General features: G+C 38.1%; 5 protein-coding genes across 7 annotated transcripts; 2 read left to right on the plus strand and 3 right to left on the minus strand.

Moving 5' to 3' along the window:
* Positions 1–8: 8 nt before the first annotated feature.
* On the minus strand, positions 9–4,249 carry LOC117421797 (zinc finger C2HC domain-containing protein 1C-like). Its single transcript, XM_058991818.1, has 3 exons — positions 3,900–4,249; positions 1,168–2,759; positions 9–882 (listed from the first exon to the last, which is right to left on the minus strand). Exons 2-3 carry the CDS (start codon positions 2,728–2,730, stop codon positions 634–636), a joined length of 1,812 nt encoding a protein of 603 aa, XP_058847801.1. The 5' UTR covers positions 2,731–2,759; positions 3,900–4,249; the 3' UTR covers positions 9–633.
* On the plus strand, positions 3,151–7,003 carry LOC131698715 (acylphosphatase-1-like). Its single transcript, XM_058992182.1, has 3 exons — positions 3,151–3,219; positions 6,098–6,190; positions 6,565–7,003. Exons 1-3 carry the CDS (start codon positions 3,151–3,153, stop codon positions 6,790–6,792), a joined length of 390 nt encoding a protein of 129 aa, XP_058848165.1. The 3' UTR covers positions 6,793–7,003.
* A 414-nt stretch (positions 7,004–7,417) lies between these two features.
* On the plus strand, positions 7,418–15,291 carry LOC117421800 (DNA mismatch repair protein Mlh3-like). 3 transcript variants are annotated; one of them, XM_058991819.1, is made up of 12 exons: positions 7,419–11,852; positions 12,132–12,230; positions 12,315–12,391; positions 12,727–12,831; positions 12,916–12,988; positions 13,226–13,297; positions 13,482–13,590; positions 13,735–13,894; positions 14,085–14,108; positions 14,274–14,352; positions 14,660–14,811; positions 15,020–15,291. In XM_058991819.1, exons 1-12 carry the CDS (start codon positions 8,297–8,299, stop codon positions 15,089–15,091), a joined length of 4,578 nt encoding a protein of 1,525 aa, XP_058847802.1. In that variant the 5' UTR covers positions 7,419–8,296; the 3' UTR covers positions 15,092–15,291. The 3 variants fall into 3 exon arrangements, with proteins under 3 accessions (XP_058847804.1, XP_058847802.1, XP_058847803.1); XM_058991820.1 differs by lacking the exon at positions 12,132–12,230; XM_058991821.1 differs by lacking the exons at positions 12,132–12,230; positions 12,315–12,391; positions 12,727–12,831; ... (3 more) ...; positions 13,735–13,894; positions 15,020–15,291 and having other exon boundaries at positions 7,418–11,852; positions 14,660–14,806.
* An 83-nt stretch (positions 15,292–15,374) lies between these two features.
* On the minus strand, positions 15,375–18,932 carry LOC117421798 (translation initiation factor eIF-2B subunit beta). The gene is made up of 8 exons (XM_034036168.3): positions 18,665–18,932; positions 18,183–18,303; positions 17,575–17,726; positions 16,939–17,102; positions 16,530–16,625; positions 16,177–16,314; positions 15,713–15,779; positions 15,375–15,575 (listed from the first exon to the last, which is right to left on the minus strand). The coding sequence occupies exons 1-8, from the start codon at positions 18,834–18,836 to the stop codon at positions 15,418–15,420; spliced, it is 1,068 nt and encodes a 355-aa protein (XP_033892059.2). The 5' UTR covers positions 18,837–18,932; the 3' UTR covers positions 15,375–15,417.
* Positions 18,933–20,129: 1,197 nt separating this feature from the next.
* LOC131698676 (transmembrane emp24 domain-containing protein 10-like) lies at positions 20,130–27,160 on the minus strand. The gene is made up of 5 exons (XM_058991823.1): positions 26,932–27,160; positions 24,324–24,444; positions 23,614–23,687; positions 21,834–21,960; positions 20,130–21,283 (listed from the first exon to the last, which is right to left on the minus strand). Exons 1-5 carry the CDS (start codon positions 27,106–27,108, stop codon positions 21,162–21,164), a joined length of 621 nt encoding a protein of 206 aa, XP_058847806.1. The 5' UTR covers positions 27,109–27,160; the 3' UTR covers positions 20,130–21,161.
* Positions 27,161–27,875: the final 715 nt, after the last annotated feature.

The following is a 27,875-nucleotide window of genomic DNA, read 5'->3' on the forward strand; positions in this document are numbered from 1 at the left end:
TAGCACCACATCATAGTTTTATTAAAGAGTTGGCCAAAAGTTGGACAGCTAAAGGCATGATTCTGTGAGAGCTGACAGAAACAGACTTGTTTTGCTAAATGTTCCACCTTCCTTTTCTGGATTGCGTTCTGTTTGTTCTGCTAAACGACAATTTGGGAATTGTGTACACAAGTAACAATCCCTGTGTTGCAGAACTTTTACCGCACCCTGTAAATTTATTTGAAAACTCATCAGTAACTTTTCATAAAAGTATAATCGCATATGTAATGCTTTTAAAAAATCACATAAGAAAACATGTTTAATAATTGTAGTTAAATGTTATATATATAATATAATATATATTAATAAGCTATACACATTTTTTTCTAAAGAGCCTTCTTGAGATCTGTGGCTTGTCATCATGATGCTCTGGTCATAACAAATAAACAAACAAACAAACACTTGATTAGTTTTATAAAATTAGATTCTTTACAGTGACGACTGTGTAAAACATATTGTTAACTTTAGAAATGGGTTCCATAAAATAAAGCATACTGAAAAGCATAGGCAGGTGGCTCGTTCTTAAAGTTACAGAAAACAACTGTACTTTTCCCCCCCCACTGTGAACAGTCCTCTGGTGTCTCTCCAATGTTATCACGTTCTTCTCGGTGGAGGTGGTCTGCTCTTGATATTCTCACATTTTGGAATGTGTCTCTCTGCTACCCTTGGGGCAAAACGACGAGCGCAGTGTGGGCAGGAAACGTAGTCTGGATTCTCGTCAGGCAGTGGTGGAGGCAGGTCAGACGCTTTCCCACCTTTAGCGATCACGTCCTGCACCAGTCTGGCTTGCTGAATGTTGCGAATAAACGTTTCATGCTTATGTCTCCAGGTGTTCTTCTTTGGCTAAAAATTCCAAACAACATTGAGAGCAACGTGAACGGCAGGGGAATTATATTTGTCAGAACGATACCCAACATTTAAACTAATGAAATCTACCTGTTGTGCATCATTTACCATCCTTTGCAGTATTTTTTTTATTTTTTTATTTTTTTTATTATTTCTATTATTCTGCATCATTAAAAAAATAACCTTTTGGCGGCTTGCTGGTAAATGGAAAATGTGCAGGTAATGCTCTGTCAATCGCATATCATAATAATAAGAATTATAAATGTACATTTTTGTTCATACCTGGGGTGAAGTATTTTTGCTCCTTCTGTTGATGTATTGCTCCAGGTCAGTCCCCTTGGCTCTGTGCTTGGTGGAGTCAAAAACTTTCCGTGTTGAATTCTGCATCTTTTCACAGATCTTGCTGTGCCTTTCCAGTCTGTCTGCAGCAAATTTTCGGTTACAGGATGTACAGACTACCAGCTGGGACCTTGCATCATGCTGGCCATCCTCATTTTGTTTGTCTTCATAAAGATTAGAGTGCCTACCACTGCTTGTGGTTAAATCAGCATTTTCTGCTGGTGGTTCTTCCTTAAAATGTCCAGTATGATTGGCAAAGCTAGTTTCTGGAACTGACATGTTGTGATAAGAGACGTTTTCTTCAGTTAAGAAGTGTTTGCCTTGTTGTTTAACATATGTGCTATAACGGTTGGGAGACTCATTGATTTCCCTTAATATGTAATTGCTAGAGACTCTTTTAAGTTTTTCTGAGCGGGACTCATTGGAGTGAGAGTGTGGTCTCATGTGACTGTTATTTTCAGCTGGATATGAGACATGGGCAGTGTCTTTTGCTTTCCGTTGATTAACTTGGATTTTTCTTCTTATGTTGATCATCAGCTCCTCATCATCAGACCCTTCTGAGACTCTATAAGGGCCTGTAAGAGCACTGTCACTGCTGCTGCTAGATTCATCTCCTGTTGAATAGGCTGAATGGTATTTTACCTGTGCTCTTCCTCTTTGGCCCTGCTTTTCTCTTTCTTTCCTTTCCTCCACAAGCTCCCTCTCCCTCTGAATCCTCCGCAGCTCTTCTTCTGTTCTCCTGAGCTTCTCTCGGAGGACGGCCTCTTTCTTTCTGATCTCTTCCTGTAGGTACCACTCTTCCTCATCTGGGCTGCTTTTCTCTCCCTGTAAACGCTGCTGCCCTCCTGTCTTTGACCTGGTGGCTGTTCCTCTCAACCGGTTTACAGTAGCTGGGGACGGTGTCATATACTCAAGGTTATGGACTCCAGAATACCTTCCAGTCCTCGGGTTGGATCTTACACGAGCATCTGCAGGTGGAGAAGGCTTGAATGGTGAATTTCTTGTTGGCTGCATAGGCTTCTGGGACTTGGCATCTCCAGCTCTGAATACGTCATTGAGACTAACTGCTTTCCTGTAGTAAACTGGTTTTAGCGGGTAAGCTCTGTCCACCCCAGTAGTTTTCTTGGAAGGTGCAGTGGAAGCAGGTTCCTGATCAAGCAGGTTTGAAGGGTTGCATCTACCCCCTGCAGAATTGTAGCCTCTGTGCTGGGTAACACCTGGCTGGCTACTTACTCTCCTGTGTGCTGCAGAATAAGTTTGAGGTTGGAAAGTGTGTCTCACTTTACAGAGAGCAGCTTGCTGTTGTTGGTTATGCATAGCAATCAGTTTTTGTTCTTTTTCTTCTAATTGTTTCTGTTGAAAATTGTTTTTCATCAGTTCAAGTTTAGACAGAGCCTTAGATGTGTGTAGCACTCTAAGCCCCAGTGATGGGAGTTTAGAAAGGTTTTTGTCACCGGCAGGCAGACTGCCAATTTGAGAGTATGGTGCCATTTTCAGGTGAGCCATTCAGTTTTTTTTTTCCCTCCCAATATATCCTAGAAAGAGAAATAAATTGTGTGAATCATAATTATAACATTTAATTGCATATATGAATAAAGCATTACTATTTTGTTTAAAACTGAAATATTTTTACAGAAATACTGTAGCATTAAATGCATAGATATAAAGTAACTATTAGTAAATGAGTACTTGAAGATGTGTGTTCTGCATGTTTTACAGGAAATCCTTGGAAAAGTGTTTAATCTCTAGTTATGCAGGTTAAATATTTACAGACATTGAAAAGATACAGTAAAACACTCAACATTAAATTATATCTGTGTTTAAACAGTTATGTTGACTATGTCATTGTCAGCCCCACATGTTTGGTGGTTGTGAATAATATCTGTCCTTCCTGCTTATTTATTTCCTGGGCTCAGTAAAAACTGAATGCAACGTGACTATGAAGCTGAGAACACGAGCCAGGGAGAACACGAGCGGTGCGATATTTCAGTCAGGGTATGAAGTTTCCACTTTGTGACGAATCTGTAGTTTACATTTCACTACAGTACACGCGACACAGAAATACCCCTTAAAACAATACGAGAGTAAACTTGTATTGTGTTTTGATCTTGTTACGTCAGCATCATTAACCCTCAAGTACTAACTACATCTGTGTGTGTGATGTGTGTGTGTGTGTGTGTATATATATATATATATATATATATATATATATATATATATATATATATATATATATATACTTGATTTAAAAACAATACATAAAAAGGTATATTTTTCTATAAAAGTAACATTAGTATAGGCCCTAATTTAAAGTGTTACATACAGTATAAATTACATTAGTATCATACAGGTATTATCTATGCTAAAGTTCCATAGTTAAAATAGTTCATTGCAATATGTGTTATCCCTGGCTGTATTTTTAACTGACTGTGTTCGATTCATTAATGAATTGCGCACAGAAAGAATAAAAAATAAAAATAAAATAAAATAAAAACTCAACGTGTCATAGTATACGTTTTTTACTTTTTTAAAGTTAGTTTATACAACAACAACAAAAAAAATGAATTACTGTGTGTTTGTTTCACTTAAGTTACCTTGGACCTTCACGTATCTCTGTCCTTCGAAACAAAACTAATTTTTACGTGTGTGGTGGAATCTGCGAAGGATTAACGTACCTGTTTTCAATGCTGTTTTTCTGTAGTACACTTCGGTAAAATATTTGCACTGTTTTAAGTGCATGCTGGCTTCATTCTGCTTTCCTAAAAGTTGCTTGCTAGTTTCAAGATGGTTTTCTGTTACACCGCTCTATAGGGACCGTGCAGCCGCAGTCCTCTTTATCCCCTTTCTTTTCCTGATACTGCATCTGAATTTTCTCCAGTCGTTTACAGCAGCGTTTGTTGACAGGCGTTGCCTAGAAACAAAAAACCCAAATCCTCGGCGACGCGTTGAGGTTTACTCGAAGCCTTCAGCGAGCAGAAGCGTGCCGCAGTCCACGGATGTACCGGCAGCTCACGGTTAATGTGTAGGGGTCTACTTAAATCGCGGTAAATTTACGTATTTTTCACGGGTATGTTGCGGAATAAAATTAGGATTTCGCGGACATGTTTAAACATTAAATAAACCTAAGTAGACATTATTTCAGAACACTATAAAGCCTAAAAATAGTGGTACTTGCTTCCTTACTATAACAGAGTGCTGGCATTTGTTAAAGGCGAGTATGCAGCATCCCCCTGCAGTTGACTTGCCATACATTGAGACTGCACGTCTGCATCCACTGAATTGGTTGGAAGTATAAGGCAAAGCTTTGCCAAGTTATACAGAATTGGAAATCGATTAGAAACAGCCCAAAAACTCGGTTACACAAGGGCATCTGGCATACTTTAATAAAATCAATGTATGCAGCACGTTCGTTGTCATGTTATTTGTCCCATCCAATAATTTATTTTATTAGTAACGAGTCAAAACAAAGAAGACGTGGCTATTCGGGTCTAAAATTCCAACTGTAAACAGCAGGTTGAAGCGAGGTGGCTGTGCTGGATCGTTTTAGTACTGATTTAACTAGCAGACAGGAATACTTCTTGTCTGGGCTGACTTTGCAGTTTGGTTTCTGAAAGCTGTTTATTTTACGTTGTGTTCAGTAGCCTCTGTAGTAGCCTTTTGTTTAATGTGTGACTCTGAAGCTAAATAGCGATCGATCGTATTTTCTCCAAATATTAAGATATGGAAAACAATTACCTCAGTCTGCATGTAGTTTATTTGGGAAATATCTTGAAACGATCATCAGCCGAAATATAGTTTGCTTTCTTTGTCGTCCATTTCTACTATTTTACCTCCAATGCTGAAAACTAGATTTTAGCAACCTAAATGAAAACAATGCAGCACCAACATTGCCCCCCCCCCCCCCCCCCTACTGCACAGTACTACAGATCACATAAAAGCAGTAAAGACGCACCGATAGGCTGATTAAAACGTTGTCATTTGAATAGTAAACAAGAACGTTAACTGCTTTGGAGAATTTATTTTGTAAATGTTACTTGTGGACGTTTTTTGTTTGTTTTTTGCTTAAGTGCAGTGCACACGGGACGGCGAAGGAATAAAAATGGGCCATTTACAGAAGGAAGATACGTAGTTTGTGTCACTAGCGTTGTGCAGTAGTTCATTTAAACAAGTTTTTTTTTTTTTTTTTTTCCTCTCCGTACTTGTTTGTATGCATTGGCCCCTAAGAGGTGAATTTCGCGGGGACCCCTCAATTTCACGATTTCCACGAAATCCGCGAAATCGCGAATTAGGTAGGCCCCTACTTATGTGGGTCTTCGGTTTTGATAAACGTATAAGTCACTTATTTACACAATCTTTTAGTATATTTAGTAAAGCAGGTGAGTACCATACTTTTGGGGTTTCATTTTGATCCCATTTGCAGTTTAAAAAAGGTCACAAGGGGGTTATCCGCTTGGTATTCAATGTTTTGTTGGCTACTGTACTGTTTTTAAATAATGTAAGTGTAACATTGTCATCACATTATTCAGTAAAGTTGCGTTCCTGGCGAGCCAGTGACTTCTTGTGAGCGGATTTCAACAAAGCTGGTTACCAGGCCAGCTGCTGGGCTTGCTTCTGTAGGTTTTTAATTGACGTCATAATTGAATGAAATACACACAGAGAAAAGATACACCAGTTATTTTTTGGAGAAAGTGTTTTATTTTTTATTTACAAAATACTGCTGGGGTGAGAGTATTTTGACAATACATGTCATAGGTAACCCCTTAATAAAATGCCTTGCCTGGCTAAAATACATTACGTTTGCATTTTAATCGCCTGGTCTTGCATAACTGACTTCAATTATACGTTTCCATTTATTTGTATATTTATAATTCAGGTACTGGCCGTGGCTGAGAAAGAAGAGCTGATTTCGGTTGAGTATGAGATTTTTGGGAGAGTGCAGGGTGTGTTTTTCCGAAAGTACACTCAGGTACCCAGTTTTGCATTCTGTATGTGTTACATACTACACAATAAAGTTGCTTGTTTTTTATTATTAAATTAACAATTCTATCCGAGTTCAAATGAATGGTAATTCAGTATGTTCCCTTCAGATGGACAAGGAGAATCTATTTAAAATGTATTCATGTCATGTGCATTCAATATTGCTCATACCTGTTCACACCAGCTTGTTACATTTTTTTCAACTTTCAATAGCATCAGTGTAAATTCTTTTAATAGCAGTGCATCGAAATGCAGGTTTATTTTATATATTTATTTTTATTCCACACACTGTTCAGAATGTTGTATTTTGTGGTTTATGCTTCATACAGAATGTGGATTGTATTGAACTGGATTTATTTGCAGGCTGAAGGGAAAAGACTGGGTTTGGTTGGCTGGGTCCTGAACACAGAGCAGGGAACAATTCGAGGTCAACTCCAGGGTCCAGGAAGCAAGGTGAAGGAAATGCAGGACTGGCTGCGGAACAAGGGTAGTCCCAAGTCCAAAATCACCAAAGCGGAGTTCAGCAATGAGAAGGAAATAGAGAGTCTGGAACACTCTGATTTCAGAATTAATAAACAAAAGAAAGTTTAGAATTATTATTTTTGTAAAGATCTAGTTAACAACTAGTGAAATTTGACAATTATTCTAAAACTTGTATTGATACAATTGTGAAAATGTGTTTACTTTTATTATTGTTACTTTATTAATGTATTATTTTATTTATTTATTTTACAAAAGCTTAACAGTGTGACGGGAAGAATATGATGCAAATGAAGGAGTTTTTGTTTGCTGTGATTGTCATGTGGTTACCATAATAAAAATGCTTGATATATTTGTTCATGAATATGTGTCATATATTCAGATGAAACGACCTTCTTCCAGTTGGGTTCATAGAAAGAAAGGATATGATTATGTTTTTTTTTTTTTTTTTTATAAAGTTAAATGTATTGAAAGTCATACATAGACGATAAACAGTCTACAATAGTTATTTCATAGCAATTGTCTCAGCAGTCTCGCATCAACACACTTTGTATACAGAATTATATAATCAATAGAAGATACAGCAATATGACTTAAAAAATCCTTGCGATTTCACACAGTTAACGAGATTCAAGAAGTATTTTAGCGACAATGTTTTGCTTCGATAAAATATTAAGAGATAACCAGTATTTTTGAACAGGCATTTGTTGTCCATGTAAACCTGTTCATCATGAGGTGGTTTGCAATGACAACGTTAGTCTTCCAGCCTGTAGGAGGCAGTACACGGCTTGCCCGGGTGTTAGATTACATGTGGAAGTGGCAAGAAGCTAGTTTCTGTGTCAAGTAATGCAGTACATTATATCAGCAAAGATTAAACAAGCGAGAAAAACAAAACAAAACTGCTGTCTTGCACTGCACTGAACGTTAAGTTCGTACATTTCCATAGTAACCAGAATGTTCGTAAATTTAAAGGATTTGGAGGAGACGCAGGGAGAAAGACGATTACAGGATCATTTTCTCCTACAAGTAAGGCGTTGAATGACATTTTAAAATTAAGAAGTATCATTTACTATTTTTGCATTTTGAGACCTGACAGAAACAAAGACAAAATCTGGAATTGTTAGCAGACCATTTTACCTTTACGAAACACTAAACGTAAGAAATGTTTCACCGGTAGTTTCAACATTATTGTCTGGCTAAGGAAAACATGCACAAACAACAACAGTTTGCATATCGATTATCATAAGTTAATTTGTTTTCATGCAAAACTTGTAGCTGCAGAAATTCTCAGAAGTGCGACTTTGTTGTATTTTTGAAATTCAGTGATAAATAAAGCGGAGCATTTCATTACACGTAGTGAAAAAGCTAAAAGTACAGTACTTTTTATTTCAGTGTAAACATAAAGCATGCTCAAATGTCACAAATCCATGGAATGAGTTGCAATTGAGCTTGTTAGATAAAACAGTAGATACACATTTAACAAAAATGCTAAGCAAATGAAACACGTCAAGCGCTGGTGTTTATTAAATTAAAATATAATTTAATTGAAGGCGCTAATGCTGCAACACTTAAAACAAAATACAATTATTACATTTACACCAAATCTGGAAACATAATGATAAAGTGCTTATCAAAGGAAGTGCAGGCAAAACTCCGATCTGGCATTGCCATCTTCTCATTGACCCAGTGTGTGGAGGAGCTTCTCCTGAACAGCATTGATGCTGCTGCAACTTGCGTGGCTGTCAGGGTGGATGTCGAGGCTTGCAAAATCCAAGTTTTGGACAGTGGTTTCGGTATGGACAGGGAGGACATGGAGAGTGTGGGAAACCGGTATTTTACAAGCAAGTGCAGTACTGTAGAAGATCTGGAAAACCTGAGGTTTTATGGTTTCAGAGGGGAGGCTATTGCAAGCATAGCTAATGTGGCTAACCTGGTGGAAATTTCATCCAGAACCAGCAGGTCTGCTCAAACCTTTGGTAAAGTCTTTAAGGATGGCAAGCCGTTGGATGTCTATGAGGCTGAAACCACCAGACCAAGCTCAGGCACGACAGTGGTGATCTGCAATTTGTTTTACAACTTGCCGGTGCGGAGAAAAAACATGAATTCGATTCTGGAATGTGAACGGATAAGGCAGAGGATAGAAGCAATCTCTCTTATGCATCCCTCTGTTTCGTTCACATTGAAAAATGATTCCACTGGATCAATGATAGTCCAGCTGTCCAAATCAAAAAGCAGTTATTACAGGTTTAACCAAATTTATGGACTGGGAAAATCTCAAAAACTTAGAGAGATCAGCTATTCCTACAAGCAATTTGAAATGAGTGGCTATATCAGTCGTGAGGGTCACTATAACAGCAGCATGCAGTTTTTATATGTAAACAGTCGACTGGTTTTAAAAACCAGGCTTCATAAATTAATAAATATTTTATTGAAGAAAGTGAGTGTTGTCTGCAAGCAGAAAGACAGCCAAAAAATGGTCACTACTCCTGCAAGTCCCTCTAGGCACAGGGCTAGTTCAGAGTTGCAGGGGGTGTATGTTATTAATATTAAATGCCATTACTCAGAGTATGATGTATGCATTGAACCTGCAAAAACCTTAATTGAGTTTAGAGACTGGGATGGCGTGTTGGTCTGTGTCGAGGAAGGAGTCAGGAAATTCCTGACCAGGGAGAATTTGGTGGCTGAGATTTCAAGTGATGACATACAGGAGTTTATAGAGGAAGGCAACCTTACAATGCAAGCCACCAGCGCCAATAGCAATGCTTGCAAGGAAAACGATATAGTGGGAAGTTGTAAGTCTGCATGTGAGAACATTATAGAACCTTACGATATAAAAACACTGAGATCTAAAGCTGTTCATAGGCCACTAGTATTTGCTTCTAATGTAAGTGGAAGTAACGGTAATGAAAATGTGGCCAGTAGTAGCGATTTAAAGGAAAAGATTCCTTTACTTCGGGATAGAACAAACTCCAGGTCTGCCGTCACAGATGACAACAGCTCATCGGCTTCAAATGTGCAAAGTTTAGAAAAAGAGACCAATAAAAATCAGCCTGCTAAAGCGTCAGAAATCTCAGGACTTTGTGTAACTTCAGATGTCAAGAATAACTGTTTTGAAGAGTGCAATAGCGTGACCAAATTGAAAACAAATCTGTGTATAGAAAGCTCTGAAGATACACTGAAACAGTTTGAAAGCCAGGACAGCATACTGATGGACAATAACATAGAAACTGAGAAAAACATAGACCTTGATCCTGCCCTTCATGTAGAGGGTAGCACAGCCTGCACACAGAGTGAGGTAATACATGCAGAGGGTAGCACAGCCTGCACACAGAGTGAGGTAATACATGTAGAGGGTAACACAGCCTGCACACAGAGTGAGGTAATACATGTAGATGGTAGGACAGCCTGCACACAGAGTGAGGTAATACATGTAGATGGTAGGACAGCCTGCACACAGAGTGAGGTAATACATGTAGAGGGTAGCACAGCCTGCACACAGAGTGAGGTAATACGTGCAGAGGGTAGCACAGTGTGCACACAGAGTGAGGTAATACGTGCAGAGGGTAGCACAGCCTGCACACAGAGTGAGGTAATACGTGCAGAGGGTAGCACAGTGTGCACACAGAGTGAGGTAATACGTGCAGAGGGTAGCACAGCCTGCACACAGAGTGAGGTAATACATGTAGAGGGAAGCACAGCCTGCACACAGAGTGAGGTAATACAACTCAAGAAGCACAACCCAGCTCCACAAACAGACAAAGCAATTAACACAGAATCAGTGAGGCCAAAACTGGGTACAACAGGTTTCATACATCATGTGATACCAGTAAGGAATGAAAATGAGAATAAAAACCATGAGGGGCTGGTGAGGTTTTGTCACCGTGGTCCTGTTAGTGCCCAGGATATATTTAAAGAAAAGCAGCACAACCTGGAACAAAACACATTTCTGCTTAAGCAGCAATGTTGTACATTAACTATGCAGCACGTAAAGCAATCTACCAGTGAAGACTGGAGGACACTTTTCAGTTCCAGAGGGGATACATTTAGCAACTGTGTAGATAGTAATAAACAATCAGATGAGTCAAACCAGAAGATTACATTATCTAACATTTTAAAAACAGTGGAGGATTTCAAAGGTTCTATGGACACAATGGTTGGGTTATCCACAGGATCCCAAACCAAACAACGCAGCAAACTGTCCCTGCCTGTGAGAATAGGATCCTTGGATAGGTTTAGAAGGATGTATGGAAAAACGTGTCCTTATGCAGTTCAATACTCCTGTCAAGATAGTAACAACAATTTAAGTACAGCAGCTGACAGTAATCCTGCTGAAGCAAAGCGAGATGCCTCCACTAGTAATGAAGAGGACAGCTGTAGTAGATCTAATAACTCTTCAAAGAACTGGGAAAGGAATGATTACACTAAAGAAGAGAATGCCATTACTCTTTCTGATTACACGCAAATAAAGAAAGCATCACTAAATACCAGCAAGCCAGACGGGTCCCTTGCTACAAAACTGTCGAAGTTGAAGGGTTATCAGAAGAACAATACCAAGGTGCAGCCTGTGGGAGACATTAGTGTCAGTGGTGCCCAGAAGGATAGTGGAGATCTCCGGCTTATGCATAGTAATAACAGCAATGCAGAAACACCCTCCAAAATGCCATCCAATAAAAAAAACCACGTAACTAATAATTGTTTGAAGGGATGTGAGAGTGGAGAGAATAACATTGAACAAACTGTAGACTTTGAAGGCAACCAAAAAGAAGGCATCGTAATAAGTGCGACATATTTGCATCCTGATACTGGGTACAAAGGATGTGCATTGATTGCTCCCAGCCAGTCAGATGGCGCAGCTCAGTGTCATTACTGCAATGATGACAAAGAGATTTCTTCTAAAGCTATTCTTGGCAGTCCAAAAAAAGTGAACGAATGCAGTGATCTTGCCACTTGTAAGGCCAGGTTCGAGGATGCATCGAAAAGGAAGGAAATCCCAAGTACCACACAGAGTTCCTCTAATTGGGTAGAGCACTTTGATGTGTCTGTGGGAAGGATGGCTTACATAAACACAGTGACTGGACTCAGCAAATATGTGGCTCCCCCAGAAAAAGAGACCCAAGCGATCTGTACCACAGACATAACCACAATGGCAGTGAATGTCGTCTCTGAAAAAGGTAAGCACATCATTTAGGAAAAAGTACTTTATGACAAAAAAATACCTTAAAAATGACACTCTTACCCAGATTGGTAAAACTTTTGTGACTTGTTTAGTTGTGCAAGAAAAATGGAAGAGAATGAGAAACACATTGGATACTGTTAGAAAGAAAATAGCCAGTACGAATGTATCATGATTTAGAAATTTTGTAAATGTTAGTCTGAGAACTGTAATTAAAATGTAGGTAGTCCTACATACCTATGTCTTGCAATCCGTCATACGTGTCTTTCATCTTTAGGATTCGAGTATAGGTGTTACCCCTTTCAGATAGAGGCAATAATCCCTTTTCTTCCAAGACCAAGGGTAGAGAGAGCTAGCTCAGGGCAGGAAAGCAGAGGTGAGGCATAAATCACACGCAAAATACCTCTAACATTACAGATGTTTCCTTCTGCAGACTTGTCATTGTTATTTTTTAATGTAGATGATTCTGAAGCCGCTGAGTCTGTCCGTACTCTGCTTTCTGAGTGGGAGAACCCAGTGTTTGTTCGACATCCCGAGGTAAGCAGTCAACTACAGTCAGTTTTCTTTAAAGGTATAATAATCTCTTCAAAAACTCCATTTAAGATATCTGTGGCGTGAAAATTCCACCCATGTGTATTTGTATGTCAGATATACCAATTTCTCTATGAAGATTGAAATTGATTCTGGAACCCTTTCGTAAGGGTCAGGTTGAGCTATAAGACCCAGGACAGTATGCATTTGATAGTTGACGTGAGTTTCTGTGCCTTTGATCAAAACTGCAGGTTGCGGTTACGCACTCAGTAATGAATTGGTTAATTGTTTCTCTACCTAAAAACCGCTACGGCGCATTTGTTTTGTTTTTTTGTTAAAAGGTTGCTCTCGATGTGAGCAGTGGGCAGGCTGAAAGTTTGGCTGTGAAGATCCACAACATTCTCTACCCCTATCGCTTCACCAAGGAAATGATCAATTCCATGGAGGTAAGACAATCTTTACACATGCTGTACTGAAAAAAGCTCCTGTTTGAGTAGGTCCTGTAACTGCGCTTTTCTTTTACTGTATAGGTTGTTCAGCAAGTGGATAATAAATTCATTGCCTGTCTGATTAACACAAGATCTCGAGAGGACACAGATAAAGGTACTTTACTGTTAAAATAAAGGTTTCTTTTAAGATGTAACTTCCCAGCACCCACCTGTGTGTAAAAAGCCCAGTGGGGGTACATAAGGAAATAGAAAACAAACAATATAAACAGGCTGTGTGTTTTTGAATGCATGTTCATGATGTTATATACTAAACAAACACAACCATTTATTAAGAATGTATTTGAACTCGTATTATGAAGCGTAACAATACATTCTCTTGATGTTTTCCCAGAGGGCAACCTCCTGGTCTTGGTGGATCAGCATGCAGCTCATGAAAGAGTCAGACTTGAAAAGCTTGTAACAGGTATATTGTTGATTATGTTTTTTTTTTGTTTTTTTTTTTCTTTTACATACTGGCATATATACTGTTCTAGGTAAATCACCTAAACAGGAAACACTGTGTGAAGATGTATGAATAAACTGTTCCAGCCTGAAACCAAAAACAGTTAAAATACATGAGGGGACTGTTTTATTTCTATCCTATGCAGATTCATACGAAACCCACTCTGAAGCTTCAGGACCGAAGAGGCTGTGTTCCTCCACAGTGTGTCCTCCACTGGAGATCGACGTGACTGAGGAGGAGCTGAGACTGTTGCGGTCAGTTTGACAATTAAGAGACTGATGCAGGAATTTTCTTTTACGGAATATATTTTTTTTGTGTGTGTTTTAGGTTAAAACGGTAGAAGTTTAATTAGTAACATCGCTATTACTGACAGCTTTTTTTTTTTTTTTAATTTGCAGTTCATGCCAGACTTTCCTGAAAGAGCTGGCACTGGAGATGACGTTTGCTGAAAGAGAGGACTCAAAGATTTTAGTTGGAAAAGTGCCCGTGTGTTTTATAGAAAGAGAAGCCAACGAGCTTCGCCGGGGCAGACAGACTGTCACTAAAGCCATTGTTGAGGTGAACACCTTCATCTTTAGCTTTTTTTTTTATTTGTAGGCCAATGCTAGTGTCTCAACAGCAGGAACTTTGGATGTAATTGTATCCCGATAACATGTGCTAGAGGTTTTGGTGGATATGTCCTGAAGCAGGATTGTGACTTGAGTTATACCAGAGACTCAATTTAACATTTCCTTTTTTTCTTTTACAGGAATATTTACGAGAACAGATAGCGGTGAGCGATAGTGATTATTTTGTCAATTATAATATCTATTTTCTTTTCAACTATATGGATAAAAAGCATTTTTACTGCATGTTACTTTTTGCTTCTGTTAATATCATATGTAATAGATGTAAGATTCGGGTTTTTTGTTTTGAAATGTTTTTTTGTTTGTTTCAGTTAATCCAATCAACAGGTCGGGTGCGAGGGACCCTGCCCCTGACAGTCCTCAAAGTCCTAGCTTCCCAAGCCTGCCATGGTAAGACATTGAATGAAAGAATATTCCATTTCAAAAGATGTTTTTCTTTATCGCCAGTGATACAAAGCTAACATGCAACTGTATACAGTGAAATAAAGTTGATATGTTTCCATCACTTGATGCACATTTCTGGTTTCACAACATATTTCTGAGTGTGATTAAATTAACCATGTACACACTTTATAAAGCAGTCTTGCTAAACTGAAATGCATATGAACATGACTGATGGCAGGTTAATTAATGTCATGGTATAGACTACAATGAGACTGTAATTATAGAATTGACAGTATTCATATTGATTTCACAGGAGCTATCAAGTTTAATGACAGCCTGAGTATGGAGGAGTGCTGCAGATTAATTGAGTCCCTTTCGGTGTGTCAGCTGCCTTTCCAATGTGCTCATGGTAGACCCTCAATGCTTCCTCTGGTAGACTTGGATCATTTAGAAATGGAAAAGCAGGTACGTCCAGCGCAGGTGCAGGGACAGACAAAGAACTGGTTTTGTTTCAGAAAAAAAAATTGTTGTATGAACTTCTTAGTCATCAGATTTGACTCTTAGTCAAAGTTTGGATAGCTCTGGTTTAAAGAATATAAATTAATAATTGACATGATGATCAATGCTTTCTATTGGCTGCTGATTCGTTTTGAATAATTTTTTTTCTTTTCAGGACCCTCCAAAACCAAATCTAATGAAACTGAGGAAGCTACATCGAGCGTGGGAACTGTATGGAAAGCAGTGATGTGTTTGCGATCAGTGATTGCACATCTATTTCATATTTTCTCCTTTTATGAGCAATGCAAATGATTGATACTGTATTTATGTAACTGTGAACCAGTTAAACTGGTTTGTGTTGTGATGTAAATGATTGAGCTGCTATAATTTATCTAAAAGTATTTGTATTTATTATATGTATGTAATTCTAATAAAATGCTAATGTTACTGTTTTGTTTATTTAAGGTAGTGCCTAAACTTACTTGAAAATTTAATGTATTCAATAATTAATTTCAGTCATTAAGAAAGTGTATATTTTATTGTCTTTTTATTTATTTATGACTGTTTCAGAAATTACAGTTCGTGATCTTCTGGGTGGTAAAGTTCACTCATCAGTCTATAAATATAGGAAGGAGCATTTCCCCCGATATTAGAAATAAATAATGTTATAAGTTCTGGAGGAACGTAATCGAAAACTGGACTATGCACGTTCACTTTTGAGAGTATCTCACCTAAAAGAAAAAAAGAAAATATTAGTATTCTAATTATACATCCAGGGATGCCCCATATACTTGTTTCCTCAGACATTAAAGAATCTTTACTATATTGAGCCTTGTTATTTTATGGGTTTAACATCAGTAACATTTACCTTCTGTGAAAGACAAGATCTCCTGCGGGGAAACAAACTTATGGAATGTGTCCTCTTCATTCGGAAACTGAAAAAAAGAAATGGACAGCATTTAGGAGTTTAATAAACTGTTCCAAACAATGCAGGGATAATATTCTGAGATATATTTGTATATTAACAGTTAGAAATCCCCCAAATCCAAACAGCTCTCAACGGTAAGGGTCTCTAAGAGAGGTTTGGGATTTTTCTATGAAGATGATGTATTGAATTGATTGAAGTAGTGTACCAGGACTTATATTTTATCATGCAGGAAACTTTTTTTTTTTTTTATCAAAATATCCCTGTTATGGAAGCAACTCGAAGCTGTCCTTTCTTGATATGCTTTTCTGCTTGTTAGCAACTGGGTTCTTCGGGTCTGAAATGTCCCTGCGATATAAACAAACTTGTACATCAAATGGTGTGGCATATTTATAAAGTAAACCAACCTGTGGTGATAGCTTAAACATGGGAGCACAGACAATAAGTGGAGTAGAGTGATGTTTGGCTGCAAGAGCAAGAGTGTGGGTACCATTCACTGCCCTTAATCCACCATTTGCAAGGACTGTCTGAGTGCCAATAATTACCTGAAAATAAAAAAATTTAAAATGTTTAACAGGACAAGATTACAATTAAAACACACAGAATTCTTACATATTGGCATAAAATGTTATATGAAAATGTAAATTGTATACAATCATGATCAATTATTTCAAATAACTAAAACAAGAAATGTTGTTGACGTCAAGAAAATGAACAAACAAAAAAAAAAAAAAAATCCTAAATAAAGAGATGTGTTTACCTTGTTGACTCGGGACATTACTGCAAATATTGCTGCATCTGTAATTACTGTAGTTTCAATGCCAGCTTTAGCTAATCTGGCTGCCATTTCATGGCCCTAGGGGAAAGAAAAAGATTTAAATTCAAATCAAGAAATATATTTCTTCTGTAGGAATTATTATTGTGATTATTATTAATAAACCCACCTCCCAACTAATACAAGTAGATACATCTACCCCATCTTTAACATCTGTATAATGTATTTATTAATTATGTGGCTGGGGGGGGGAAATATGGATTTAATGTTCTTGCACAGATATCATTTTTCTAAGATGCATTTGTACAGAACAACAACAAAAAAGTGTGTCAAATGTACAGTATGTGTTTGAAAGTTTATTTTGTTTAAACATCACTCCAGCAGTAGAACTTACTTGACAGAATGGTGCACACTCTGCCACTATAACATGGAATTTCCTCTTTCGAGCTGCAACCTCCAGGAACTCCTCCACCGTACGGGAGCGGCCGATGGTCATGATGACTTCATTGGAGTGAATGTGCTCCAGTGCCTGCATTGCAATATTATCCGTAGTTCCCTCTAGTGAACAAAAAGGGTTTGGAGTGAGCAGCCACGAATGATTCTAAGCAGAACCACAATCTCAATTAAAGTTAAAAAGTAAATATGCTCTGTTTTGATCATATTACATCTGCAAGGTCAAACAACACCTAACATTACTGTTTAGTACCGTGAACTTGGTTTTCATTAATAAAGTACATAAACAAATGCATAAAGCACTAAGGAGACTCCCCTGGATGGTGACCCATAGGGAGTACTTTTATTCAGGCTGCTTCTTGTATAAGAATGAACGTCCTGAGGAGATCTGTTCCACACAGAAGACAACATACTTCTGAAACACTGCAAAACCCAGAACACTATCAGTGTGAAGCCTGAATGAACTGGGCACTAAGGGAGTGAGCTGTGCCTGCCTTTTAATGTTGTTTCTTTCAAAATCTAGATGATGGTAGCTGCAAGAATACTAATTATTAATTAGCCGTGGCTATAACCATACCCAGTTCTGTTAAGAGCTCATTGATGGCTTCAATGACATTGGCTCTGAGCGGTGGGAAGGCCTGTCTGAAGTTATCCTCACTCTGTCCTCCAGATGTCAGCAGCTTATGCAAGGATTCCTGCTGATCAGCCTCTTCACTGTTGCCACCAGATCTACAACACAGAAACGTGAACAGATCGGAGGCTGTGTGGTCCAGTAGTTAAAGAAAAGGGCTTGTAACCAGGAGCTCCCCGGTACAAATCCCGGCTCACTCACTGACTCACTGTGTGACCCTGAGCAAGTCCCTTAACCTCCTTGTGCTCCGTCTTTCGGGTGAGACGTAGTTGTAAGTGACTCTGCAGCTGATGCATAGTTCACACACCCTAGTCTCTGTAAGTCGCCTTGGATAAAGGCGTCTGCTAAATAAACAAATAATAATAATAACCGCAGTTAAACATTTCATATAAAAGACCATACATAATACGCATTACTAAGCTGTACAAATACTGTTCCTTTACGGGGTTTGTTCCATCATCAGGTTGCAGGCGTTTGAATACACAAAAAAGCAGCAGTCGGAAATGATTAATAATATTCCATAACTTCAGCCTGTCCCTTCATCCCCGTCTCACCTGACATACTCCTCTCTGATGATTTTCAACACTCTCCGCACCATGTTACCCACGGTGGTTTCCGAAGGCTGCGCCGCTGTCATCCTCCTACCTTCTTTACGTATGATATCCATTAAATCTCCTAATTAAATAATCAGAGTTTAGAACGGTACCTCTTGTTAAGAAACACAACCATATTTCTTTACAACTAGTACTATTGGCTTTCTAAAGCGGTCGATGCCTCACATCACCATCGTTATTTAGATCAGGGATGATACAACCTGTTTGACACTACCAAACATTGTATTTCTTTATCAATTCCTAAACCATTTACTACATTTTACTGAATAGTGATTTTGATGTAAAAACAGGTTACGCTGTTTAACTTATGATGTAAACATTTAGTATACTGGTTTAAAATAATTTATACAGATAAGGCCTCATATCCTCGTTTTACAGTCTATACTGCACCCGACCTATGTGTTTCTCCATACGGTTCCTACCTGCACTGTTCCAGCGTGCTTGCGCAGTTATTTTGCGAAGCAAGAAAGCTGTATCTCGGGCAGTTTCCCCTGATCCAGGCGGAGGCCCAGCCCCGCTACCTCCGCGTTTGAGTTCCGAGAGGAAGGCTTCCATCCACTCGGAAAGCTCCATCTCCTTGTCCGCTCCCGGCATCTTTTGCAGCTGGTGGGACTGTATACGACGATGGCGTCTCACACACTACAATGGGAACAAAATCATGCTCGGAACCAAAGCAGCAGACGCAAACACGACAACCTTAAACAGATGGACACATTTCCGGTTTAAGTGCGGACACAAATATATTATTTGGTGGACATGTGAAGTATAAAAACAGCCCCATTAGATTTTAGGGCGATATGTAACTTGTCAAAATGTTATGAGCTTAGTATTTTGTTAATATATATCTCTCTGTTTTGTATGTATTGTTTTTATTTTTCAGAATGATTGAACACTGTCTGAAAGATTATCATTAATATGACCAGATGTTAAAATGTGACACTCCAATGTGTAATGCTTACTGGTCACCACCTTTAATGGAATCCTAGGATACAGCTGTGAATCAACTTTAAAAAAGTATTCTGTCAAAGCATGTAGTCTGTATCTTTGATATGAGCAGAGGTTAAAACAATGGCACTGAAGCAGCTAATTTGACAACACTACTAATGGATCTTAAGAAAAACAAAGAATACAGCTGTATACCAAACGTGAAAGAATAAATCAAGATTTACTCTCCATACAGCAGAAACTTTGACATTGTGGTGGCGGTAGCTTTGTAAAATAAGAGAGTCTCAAAAGGGTTCATTTTTCTTGTGCAATACTAAGCAAATTGACCGAGCTGTGGTCCAAGTAAAAAGCCAGTATCTCAGTGTTAGGTTTTCATTATCTGGAACATCTATTTCCCCAAATGATAGACATGACAAGTATAACAGACAACCTTAAAATAAGGTGTGCTTTATTTAACCAAGTAGCATGTGCTTCTTTGAATGAAAGTGCAGGCAAGATGTACTGAACTGCTTTATTAACTAACCACTTTAAGAAATGGGGATTCATCCTGACATTACGCACAAAGACCAATGCAGATGCTAACTTCAGCTCCAGACAGTGTGCTATGCTAGGATTCAAAGATGGAATGAAATGGGAACACACACACACAATATATTTTATATATACACACACAATACAATATATATATATATATATATATATATATATATATATATATATATATATATATATATATATATATATACACGCATATATACACACACACATACACACATATAGTTAAAAAAAAAAAAGCCATTTGTAAACTTTTTTTTTTTTTTTTTTTTAATTTAAAAACAGCAGAAACAAATTTAAATTTCAGGTAATTACAGTGGAAACATTAATCACTGTTGTAGCCACAGGACCACTCGCCACAACTGCGGGAAAATTAATTTGATTTAAAAAAAAAAAAAAAAAAAAACACACAACAATTATAGACCCATTCTACCACACAAAAAAATGACCTTCTGAAAACCACAACTCTGTAAATTTAAACATTTATATGCATATCACTATCCATCAGCTGCATTAAAAGAAAAAGGGGGGGGCTGTAGTTTTTCATTTGCACAATTGTTGGCCGCTACTCCAAACACAACCACAAGATGACTTTTATTGAACTACCTGACATTGAACATTTTTATGTACAGTCCTACTTGAAGAAAATATTAAAAAAAAAAAAAAGTACAAGGAAAACATGCTTTATAATAGTATTATGAAGCTCATCTACTCTAGATCAGTGTATTACAATTACCCCAGAGGCTGACATTTGTAACTACAGTGTTGATGAGCCAAAGTTTTATTTTGGACCCCATGAATACAGGTTAACTCTTGGGCTAAACATATATTTTTACATGCATATGGATGTCCCTACCATGATTATTTCTATTTAAAAAAAGGGGGGGTGGGGGGGGGAAGCAGAAAGAAACATAAGCATCTATTCGGTGGAAAAAGACTTTGCATGAAGTAATAATTACATAAATGAAAACTATGACAATCCATTTGGCATGTTGACTAATCTTTTATTAATGGTTAAAAAATGTTCTGTGTCGTAAGTCTGTCAACAGGCAATGTATTTGTCAAGTTAAAACATTTCAGTGACTTTGGACAGAAAGGAAACTTAAATATTCTGATCACTCACTAATCTAGGATAATTTTTTTTAAACTTGGAAATTCCTAGAACCAAAATTATTTACAAAACCATTTGCGTGTTATAAACGATGCTACCTTGAGAAATTGGTAGACAAGGTAATGAATAAAAAGAGCGTTTCAGTGGTAAATTGAATCCTTGTCCGAATGACCACATTATACATGTGCTGTTCTAGACTCCCTTGAATTAACTTCCCCAACTACAATATATTAAATTCACCAGCTGATCACTTGTTGGTGGCTAGCTAAGCCACGTGTTTGACTTTTCTCCAGCTGAAATCCAAACATTTACTCGATGAGTTTCTTTGCCTTGAAGAAGCGACGCAAATAGAAGACCTGCCACGTAGCCAGTCCGATCAGACAGCACATGGAGAAGATACTGAAATACAGCACACGGGTGTTTGTGGACTCTGGAAAAAACAAAATAAGTCAAGTTCCAAATCACCATGTCCTGATTGATAATGTGAATCACAACAAGTATTACATTTGGGTTGCTCAAGGCTTTGTGTCTTGGGTTATTTTTGGTGGAAAGCCCTTGGAACCAGCTTTAAAACAAATAATGTTACTGGTCTAGGGCAAGTTAATCCTCCAATTGAAGACAATCTAAGTCACAGGTCAAAATTGACATTTCAGATGTGTTCTCACAATGCAGAGGGGCCATAAGTTCCACCGTTTTTCTTTTGCATGCTCATGACACTCAGGAAACCCTTGAGTCATCACGTGCTTTTTTTTTTTATATCAACCACAAACATGAGGAAACAGCTCCCCAGAATGTGATCCACTCGAGCTGGAATAACCCATTTACTGCATAACATAACAGTTCAGTTTTTGATGCATGGCACCAGTGGTTTGGAAATGTTTTGGGGCCTCTTTTGCAAAAGATCTACATTTAACATTTGGCAAATTGACTCAACCCCATCTGAGGAAAAGCACCGTCTAACCACAACTGATGTTCCATACCGTTTGTATCCCTCATCTCCTCTTCACGCTTCTTCATGTAGGCAAAGTCATTGACGATGGATTCGGAGAGATCTTCTAGCCGCCGCAACTCAACCTCCAGGGGCTTCAGCTTCTCCACCTTAGCAATCTGCGAGATGCAAAAGGTATCTTAAAATCAAAACCCATTAACACAAACTGTCAACTGTTAGACAAGGGCCTTTGTCATTAAACTACCATGCTATCTTCAAGTCCTCAAAAAAGAAATAGCTCAACATGCAAAGCAGTCTCCTTCCACTAGATGTCAGTATCGGAACGTAGGTGTAAATGAAAACTGGACACGTTGCAGCTGTTCACCGACACACTTAACATTTGTCTGGTATGCAGACGGCAACCTCCGACACACACACACAGGAGGGATCAGACAAAGATTTCCAACCCTGCCACCAATTTAGCACAGTGTGTTAAAGATTACTTGGGCAAGTCCCAGTCCTCTCCAGCTACACAAGGTCTGTTTTAAAAACACAGTCTTCAACAGCCAAATTCCTACTGTGAGTAAACGCCCCAAGGCCTCCATAGCCACACTCGGGAGCTGGGATTTCCCGACTGGAGATTATACACATGGGAGATATCTTGAAGCACACTTCAGACCAGACCACAGACAATGCCTTAAACCTGTCTTATGATACGAGTAATCTTACCTTCTGTACAATGTGTCTTGCTGTGAATATTTTCTTTCTGGACAGCTTACATGATTTCTAGCTTGTAAGAAGGACATTTAGAACAAAGCTAATTTAAAACTAAAGTGTTGTCCTAATATTAGAATCCGGCTCAAACTTATGAAACCCAAATATTTAAGGATTTTCATTTGGAAACAGGACCAGACCTACCCTTTTAACCCTGCAGAATCAATAGTGCTTGTTTTGCAATATTGTAACACTGGTTTTACCCAAAACAGGGGTCTAATTAACTTTGCATTGCAGCATTGCCTTCAGACCACAAAGAAAACAAAAACTGTAATAGAATGCAAGCACAGCTTACTACCGAAAACATGGTATAACTGTGGAAACGTAACACCCTATAAAACTTAATTACCCACTTTCCTCATGCAGTCTGTTATTTTAAGTTTATACTAGATTTGATATAGGAAACTACTACACATTCAATCGCAGTTGGAAAAAAATGCCAAGATACAAATTCAAAACCAAAGTCTCATATTGAAGTCTCCAGCATAATTTTGGAAAACGTTAGCAGGCGACAGGAAACCATGAAGTTACCATAAGGATTGGACATTCTCCAAATGAGTTAAATACTAAATCCCCTTAAGTTTATAAAGAAATCTTCTTTAAAACACAGGCAGCTTCTGTAACTTAACAGATGGGAGGTAGAAACCTACGCCTCCCTTTGAACTGTACTATTGCTTTCAAAGGTATAGGTGAAAGGTGCAACCTTTATGTAACTTTGGAGGAGACTTGTAATTACCATCAGCTAAAATGCCATTCTGCTGCAGTGTTCCTCCATTTAGTTCTGCTTGTTACTACATTAATACAGATTGCATTTTCTAATTCTATCCAGGGGGACCACCTTTAACATGCAAAGATGACCAATACAGAAAGGAGTATAGAAGTGCTTGAAGTTTGTCTAATAAAACACCAACTATTTGTCTGCTACGGATGTATAAAGCCAGTAAAAAATACAAGCCAGGCCTCAGTGAATAGATCAAAAGCAAACTCATTTAGACAGAGAGACACGGGCAGCTCTCATAGCCTCTGGGTTCAGTGCTGGCCCCTTTCACTCTACTTACCTCCTCATAATTCTTAGCCTCCACTCCATGCTTCATGTCTAAAATGACCAGCTGGTCTGGAACTCGGCCTGTTCCTGGAAGCAGAATGAAAAGATTTATTGTGAGGGAGCCAAACATTCCGGGAAATCACCAGCAGCCCGCCCCCAAGCCTCCCGAATCCACATTCGACGACGCCCACTCTCATAATCCCACCCTCCAGACACCCTTGTCTATAAGCGCTGTTCCAATGCGTAATTAATCCACAGAAAACAAGACAGACTCTAGCCCCCAAAGTAGCTATGAGAAGGATCTGTGCAAAACACACATGTTTTTCACTAAAAATAAATAAATAAAATAATATTTCAGGAGAACGGAACACCAAGCCAATTTCTAATTTGTATTATTTTGTCATTTATCCAAAGCGTGAGGAAATTGGGTGGATAAACGCAAACAAAATGTATGACTGACAAATACTGAACATAGACTTCTGTTGGGATCACATTTTGATGCAGTGGAAATTTAACACTCATTGAAACTGAAGTTGCCATGTAACTCAAGAATGTCCAAGTGAAGTTGAATCAGCACAATTTCACAAGACAACTGGAAATGCGTGACAGTAGAACAACTGCTTCATCACCAAAGAATATTGAACAACTAGGAATGTCAAGTCATGGTCAACACTTAACAAAACAATCATAAACATGAAATCACAACAGGAACACTGAACGTACCCATAGGGAATTTACTCTCAAAACAAACTTCAAACATGTCATAGTCCTCAGTGGTGAAGGCAAACTTCCCTTTTGAGGAATCTTCTTTCGAATACAGGAGGTGACCAGAAGAGTCTGTGATCTGAAAAAGAGAATCCCTGATAAAGCAACAGTTTTCATATGTACACAGAATAGGCAGACAGTACACAGAGTAACATGGTGCTAAGCAGGTTTTAATGCGAGTGAAAGTTTGTTGCACTACAGCAAAACCCACCCGAGGAATGTTTAAGTGGACTTTTGAAGAAGTGCACAGAAGGATCCTAAGGTAGAATGTAGTAAACTGACCAATGAACTATATTGTGCTGTAAACTCAAAATAACTGTGGGTCTGCCACTTAAAAGGGCAGAGTTTATTTAGGAATCATTTTGGATCCCTGTGTTATGGACTTTGCTACATAGCCACACCTATTAGGCGAGACTTGGAAAGACTAATTACCCCTTTTCCTGATAAGTTGAACAATACCTGTTGCTTATCAGCAATCAGCAATGTCAGGCATAGCAGTTTCATCAATTCCTGGTTTTACTATGAATTGATTAAGACACCGGGACTTGTTTGTATTCAAATCTACTATGCAATGGGAATCTTATTTACATGTCTGCACGTGTAACACAGCAAAATATCTCCAACTTCATTACGGGCAAGATCACCAAGACTTTTACTTGACAATCTATGCAATTGCATAAACAGTGTAATAATTCATATGTATAGCTGCCTTTTTATTGGGTGGGTTTTAACATTGAAATATACAAAGTGATAATGTCAGTTGGCCATTTCCCAATCCTACTGTTGAAAGAAAAATATTATGATTTGAATATTCCAGGTTGTTAGTAGTTAGTTAAAATAGTTCAAGCGCTCATTTTAGAATTTCCCCTAAACATTAAATCATTGTCAAAGATTGCTGTCAAATACAGTGGTCAGCTGTACTGTTTATGCAGTAGGGTGTGTTCAGTGTTTAATAAGGCTTGTTTTTCCATATGCAAATTAATGTTGTAGTAACAGCACTCTAAAGGAGTCTAATTGCTTTTTTGATCCATTACAAAAATCACTTGTTATACACGTAAACTTCTATGGTTTATACGTTGAGGAAATTAAATAGAGCTTAACATCCCCATGAAGGATGATATCCATTTGTCTCTGTGAAAATACTGCAGTATTGGAACAAGACAAACAAGGTCCTTGCCTTGCTACCCACAATGTTGGTTTAAATCTTCAAATTCCAGGGATGAAGGAGATCACTGCTGTTCTTTACAACAGGGTTTGGCTCCATTTCAGTTTCAACAAACTGCAACATACTCTGACATCCATATTAAGACTGATTCTAATGTACATCTCTGCAATTCAATTTTATTATTGATAAGGAATGCACCCAAGCATTAATACAAACTGGTTTTGACTGCCTACTCAACACATAGTGTATTTAACAGCAGTTTGCTAAGGTTGCTTTCATACACTGACCTTGCTATTGTATTATTTAATTCTACAATCCCAATGTTGCGCTACAGCTTCCATTAATATAGCCAATGTTTGCCTACATTAAAGTGACTGCATACTGCAATTTACTAATACTATTCTCACTATGGATTGAAATGTTAACTATTTTGCATTGAATCTTTCTTTAAGCCAACAATAAAATAGTACCTACCAAGAATGAATTACATTAATTTAAAAAGCAAGACAGTGAAATAGTTGGTATGTGAATAAAAAAAATAAAATAAAAACCTTAAAAAGCACTGATATTTCTGCTGCGATGCTGAAATGTTAAAAGTTGATCTTTTGCTCTAAATATAGGGTCACAGATCAACAATAAACTAAATCCAATGCTCAGAGGGATAATGAGTGCATTTAGTTTACCACAATACAATAGTGTATTCTTGTGAAGCAGAATTCATTTGAATACTCAGTTTTAATTGGAAGCGCAAGCAAAGGCATAAACGCAGTAGCCCGTCAGTCAACATATCTGGTTCTCTGGTTAATTTGGGATAACAATCATATGTGAGCATATTTTATACACAAAATAAATCTAGACGACGTGCCTGAGTGAAAAATATGTCTGTGCATAAATAAAACTAGGCTACAAAACATCTAATTGAGTCCAATTAAACTGAAACCCAACAAAGAGACAACAGCATAGCTACACATATGGGAAAAATTTAGAATGACGTGTACGTTAACACAGTGGACTTGTGAGTCAAACAAATGCAAACAACACATTCAAATACCGTCATCAGTTACACGTTTGTGATCAAATGCATTGTTAAGATAGTGTTTTGTGAAACTATATATCATACACATTATTATCGTGTACTTCTGTTATAAAATAGCATCTACCAGAAAAGGTGGCACAGCCTCAGAACTCCCAGGCCCAATGCCGCCTTGGCGTTTCCTTTTAACATGTTACTACTTTGTGTTTGTATTCATAAGTTAACTTTAACGCTGCTTACCCTGGTGATGTTTTTTTAATTACACATCAGTACTTGCCTAACATTTTTTTTACACCTTTTCGAAAGACCTACTCCCTAGGCCGCGATCCTCGATGTTTCCTAAACTAAGGTCCCCTGGCACGACTCACCTTCAAATTTGTTTTGGTGTTGGGCTGCTCGCTGACTTCATACTCCCCCGTCACCAGCACATCTTTGTGGATCTCTTCCCGCAAGCATTTTCGAGAATTCACGGGCAGGTAGAAAGAAATTGAAAAAACCGACCCAAAGAGGGCCGGGAGAAAGAGCAGCGCACACAACCGGGACATGGCTACTGAAAGCCGGATACAACAGCGAGGGACGAGTTAATGCAGCGTAATGCTACATCAAATCTTCTCTTTTGAAAGGACTAAAGAAAGGAAACAGCGTCTCTTCAGACAGGGAGGCTAAGTGACACTCTTGAACCTCAGATCAATTTGCAGTAAGTGGCATGTGGCATTTATTTAAAAACATTATTTGTTTTTCATTTATTAAAACTACGTATTTTAGATGTTAAAAAAAATAATAATTACAGCAAGATTATTCTAGATTCCACATTTTGTGTAAATAATGACACTGTTCCATAATGTAAAGCAGATTATTATAATATTTTTTTTCAAGGCAGGACAATTTCTTTTGGTTTGTCCTCATCCACCACTCCATCCATGACCGTGGTTATTGTAAATGTAGTTTCAACGCATTTAATAAGCATAACCAATCACAAGCCAGAAATCACAGGTCTGTATGACTGGATTCTGTGAATGTTGAGGTAAAGAATGTATATAGGAGGTTACGTAACTAATCAATACAGATTTAAAAAAAAATGCATGACATACAAATGAACAGACTATGACCAACTACTGTATCACAAGAAATGTATGTGCAAGGTTTAATGGAACCAGTTCCTAGCCTCAGTTATTCCAACCAACCACAAGCCTATGCAGGTATCTGAAGATATATTAAATATAGACCAACAAGCTTTCTCATCCAAACAGTTGCCAGAAACCTATTTCAAAGAACCAGTTTCTGTGATGTTACCGTATTAATGAGGGAGTTC

The sequence above is a fragment of the Acipenser ruthenus genome, chromosome 18 (genome assembly GCF_902713425.1).
Source record: "Acipenser ruthenus chromosome 18, fAciRut3.2 maternal haplotype, whole genome shotgun sequence".
Taxonomy (NCBI): Eukaryota; Metazoa; Chordata; class Actinopteri; order Acipenseriformes; family Acipenseridae; genus Acipenser; species Acipenser ruthenus.